Source organism: Carlito syrichta, unplaced genomic scaffold (genome assembly GCF_000164805.1).
Source record: "Carlito syrichta isolate Samal-C Ts95f unplaced genomic scaffold, Tarsius_syrichta-2.0.1 Scaffold135573, whole genome shotgun sequence".
Classification (NCBI taxonomy): domain Eukaryota; kingdom Metazoa; phylum Chordata; class Mammalia; order Primates; family Tarsiidae; genus Carlito; species Carlito syrichta.
Genome location: NW_007079669.1, coordinates 22,257 through 26,475, shown reverse-complemented (window position 1 = coordinate 26,475; position 4,219 = coordinate 22,257). Strand labels below are relative to the sequence as shown.

General features: G+C 61.6%; 1 protein-coding gene across 1 annotated transcript in view; it reads left to right on the top strand.

Annotated features, from left to right (window-relative positions):
- The window catches only part of FBXL16 (F-box and leucine rich repeat protein 16), a 24,259-nt gene that overhangs the window by 640 nt on the left and 19,400 nt on the right, over positions 1–4,219 (top strand). Inside the window, exon 2 of the mRNA XM_021708206.1 lies at positions 3,194–3,247. Coding sequence (XP_021563881.1) covers positions 3,194–3,247 — 54 coding nt within the window. The remainder of the gene's footprint in view (positions 1–3,193; positions 3,248–4,219) is intronic.

Sequence of the window (4,219 nt, the reverse complement as noted above, 5' to 3'; positions counted from 1 at the left end):
GCTGGCTCCCGCACGGGTGGCAGGAGGAGAGGCAGGTATGACAGGTGGGCCTCTGGCAGCTGGCCCAGCTGGAGGGGCGGAAGAGAGAGCCCAGGAGCTGAGGGGATCACCTTCCTTCTCCAGAAAACAAAACGATTGAGGAGTTACAGGAGGTGGTCTCATCAAGCCTTGGGGTGGGAAGGAAAATGAACAGACAGAACCTCGGGCCAGGAAGCTGGGTCTCAACCTCCTCCACCACAGTGAACTTTGGAGCTTGTCTGAGCCATCTGTGTCCCCTGCCAGGAGCCCCGGTAGGGACAAAGGCTGCTTCCAGACAACATGGGGATGCCTGAGCTCACTGTCCCCACGGCTGAAGTATGGAGTGTTGTACACGCCTGCCCACACATTGGCTCCAGCCCCGATATGCTGTGGAGGGATGACCAGTCTCCTGTGCCAGAGCAAGGAGTCCTCCTTGGAAAAGGAGGGCGTGCACTGTGCAGGGTGGGGTGCTCACATAGCACATTCCTGTGCTGCATTTCTCTTGGTTCCTAACACCTAGGAGGCACTCAAAAAAAGCTTGAATGAATGCATCTAACTGGACTTTCCAGCAAGCACACCCACTCCTCTCTCATACACCCAGCACTCTGCCTCACCTGTGGGCACTCCTGGAAAACTGGCCTGTAGGGAACCCCAGCCAGCTCCCATCCTCCCACCCATGGGCTCAGCCACACCAGCCCTCACCGTCTCCCCTCCTGCTTCTTTGGCCTGGCCACTTGTTCCCAGGGCAGGCATGGAGCCCCGCCCAGCCCCCCTGAAGCCCACCCTGGAGCACTGCAGGGTCCTGTGGCCCTGCTTCTGCCCTTTCTGTGTCTTATGAAGGGAATACTGGTTGTAAAGCCAGTGCTTTCTCTGTGAGTGGGAGGCTCAGGCGCCTCCTGGGTGGGTGAGCAGAGGCTGGGGTGCATCCAGGGCACTGCCCAGCATGTGTGAACAGAGATTGGGAGGCATTCCATGGCCACAGCGGTGGCTGATAGGAGAGGCTGTGGAGAGCTGGCTGGAAGATCAGAGCAGGGGCCCCAAGTGAGGGTGCTGTCCAGCTGGCAGAAGCCATCCTGGGGGACCCATCCTGGGGGGACCCATCTGGGCAGCAGAAAAGCCTCTCAGAGGTAGGAGAGGAGGAGCAGGGGGCACACTGGCTCTTCCTTTTCTGGTCTTTGTGATGTTAGGGAGTCAGGCAGGGCTGTAAGGGCCTGGAGTTCAGGGAGTGGACAGACTGAAGACAGAAAGATCATCCAGGTGTTACTGGAGAGGAAGAGAGATCCACTGTCTGTGCCCCAAGTGCTCTGAGGTCAGGAGTAGGGAGCCTGAGGAGGGTTGGGGGAGGGGAAACTGGAGGTGCCACCCTGCAGCAGCGATGCTCCCGCCTCTGCTCCCCACCAGCCTATGCCAGGGCGAAGGTGCCTTTGTGTATGCAACTTTGCGACAACCACTGCTGTTCAAGGGCAGGCTGAAGGTGTTTCCTCCCACCCCAGTACACTCCTGGCACTCATCCCCAGGTGCCTGTGTCGGCTGAATCTGAAAGAAGAACCTTTTTGGTGGGCCCTGAACAGCCCTGTCCCTCTCCCAGCCTTGGTTTCTGCCTGAAAGGTGAGGGTCGGGCAAGGTCTCTGGCCTCCGCTCCCACCTGGCCCAGGATGGAAAGGCTTTCTGGGGCTCAGCCCAGAGGTCCCCAACTTGGAGCTGCAGCTCTTTCCCAGGAGCAGGCGTGTAGGGGTGAGGAATATCAGCCCGCACAGGGCTGGGGCCTTGCACACACCCCACACCGGGATTATTGGCTTCAGGGCTTTGTCTGTCTGGGACCTCACTGGCCCTTCATGCGGCTGAAAGGCCAAGGAGGAAGGCGGAGACAGCAACAATGGGCTCAGTGGCGGGAAACGGGCCTTAGAGACCCCATGGTACACCCTCCCGCCGAAACAGGGAACAAGCGGGACCCTGCAGAGAAGATCCCACATCCTGTGGGCCCCGAACCACGTCTGTATATGCAACACATCCAGGGGCTTGTGGACAGAGGGGCACATTCTTCCCCAAGGGTGGGACAGGACAGGACGGCTCTGCGGACTCACAGTGACCATAGGGAAGTCAGCACCCTGCCAGATCGCAGCCCTGCCCTTGAGGCCAGCTCAGAACTGGGATGCTCGGTCTGCTGCTGACCCCACCCCACCTGAGGTACCCTACCCGCTGCGGGCCTGAGCATCAAGGCCCTTTTGCACTTCTGCTGAGCCCCGTATCAGAGGGAAATAGGAGCCAGGGAGTGGGCCAGGCAGCGGGTGAAGCCGGGCTGGGACAAGGCAGGCAGGCGCAGCAGAGCCGAGGTTCCTGGGGAGGGGGAGGTCCCTGCATGCCTCCACCCAGGAGCCCCTCCCCGGGATGTAGGTGTCGATCACCAAATCTGCCTTCCCAATGCCCAGCCTCAGTCTCCCCATGCGGTGGGACTCAGAGTGGTCCTCCCAGCCACGGAAGGATATAGTGATAAGGGGAGGGCCCAGGGCTGGGCTGATGCAGGAGAGCAGACTACATGGCTCAAAACCCACGTTCTTATTGACAATCCCTCCCACCTCAGAAACGCTGGCACCAAGTTGCCATCCGGGGACCCCTCCCCCCACCCTCCTACCAATCCCTCCCAGCACCCAGGCCCCTCAGTGCAGTGCCACCTCGCAGGGGTGGAGATGGGCAGTGTGGGCAGCCTCACAGGCATGGCTGAACTCTTGGAATCGGGGGGCACAGCCCAGCCAGGCCTCACCAAAGCAGCCCCAGCCCATGAAAGGAAGGCTCCTGGGCCAGGGCGGACGCCACAGGTCAGCGGAGTACGGAGGGAGGCATGCGCCCAGACCCCAGGGCTCCCCAGCTGGAACAGTGGCATAGTCTGGTGGAGAACACAGGTGGCCACCACGGTGATGACAGACTCCTGCAGCTCCATGTCATGGGTGATCCCATGGATTGTTCCATTAATTACCGTGGGGAGACATTGACCAGGCTAGGCATTCAGGGAGAGCAGGCTCAGGCTCCTCCCATGGCAGGGACACTCACCAAAGTCACTGGTGCATGCAGCCAAGAGCAGCTCAGTGTCGTTGCAAGGCCTGAAGGCACCTGGCATGTGGGAGGTGGTAAGCACCGCCCTGCCCTCCTCTAGCACCCCCAGACCTCGTCCCAACAGGTGGCAGGAGGGAGAGGGCGAGCAGCCTGCAGCCTGGTGGCACCTGGGACACCCCTGAGGACACCTGCACTTGGTACATACTTGCAGGTGCGTGCCCACAGGACAGGCATGCATGCAGGGCCTGGAGCTGCACCAGCACTCGCAAGTCTCAGCACACACTCCTGCACACCCTTCTGACATGGCAAACCTGCTCCTGGGAACCCTCTGTGGTCCCCACCCAGCTAGGGATGGGAGGTTGTGGGGACTCTGAGGTCCCTGGTCCCTCGCCCCAGCCAGGACAGAGCCCTGCCAGCCCATCCACTGCAGGGTCAGGTTCCAAACTCCAGGAGAGCAAAGCCGGGCCTGGTGCCCTGCAGGAGGTAAGGTGGCGTCTCCATGGTGACCAGACTGCACACTGGACTTTTGTTGGTTGGGCTGGGGGAGGGGAGAGAGGACACACACACACACACACACACACACACACACACACACACACACCGGCCAGGGAGCCCTGGACAGATTTGGCCAGAGCCTTTGATTCTGCCCTCGCCACCTCTTCCCCTAGCCCTTCAGGGACCAGAGGTCCAAGGCTCTCCTGCCTAGCCTTCCCTTCCCTCTATTCTGCCCTGCCAGCTTTCTCCAAGATGAACCGGGGGAGAGGGGAGGGAAAGGCCATCCCACCCCTACCCCCTGGACCTGTCTTGGCACTGCCACCCCCTAGCTGAATAGCCTTTGGCAAGCCCGCGCAACAATTGGGCCTCAAAATTTCCCTCTGTGCAGTGAGGGCAACAAGACACTTCTGCCAAGCCCGGGCTGGGTGTGACTTCACGTGGCCACCCCGTGGCCACCGAGACTGTGGCTCACCGTCCACCCCGGGCCCCTGGGCCTGCGGGGGCAGTTTGGGATGCCTGTCCTCGGCAGCTCAAAGCGGAAAGCGGCCACGCGGCGACTGATGTCCCCGTGAGGCGTGGCCTGCAGGAAGAGGGCCCGGCGCTCGCGGGGACCCCAGCGCACGCAGCGGCCCCTGGCCAGGCCTGGGCCCTCGGC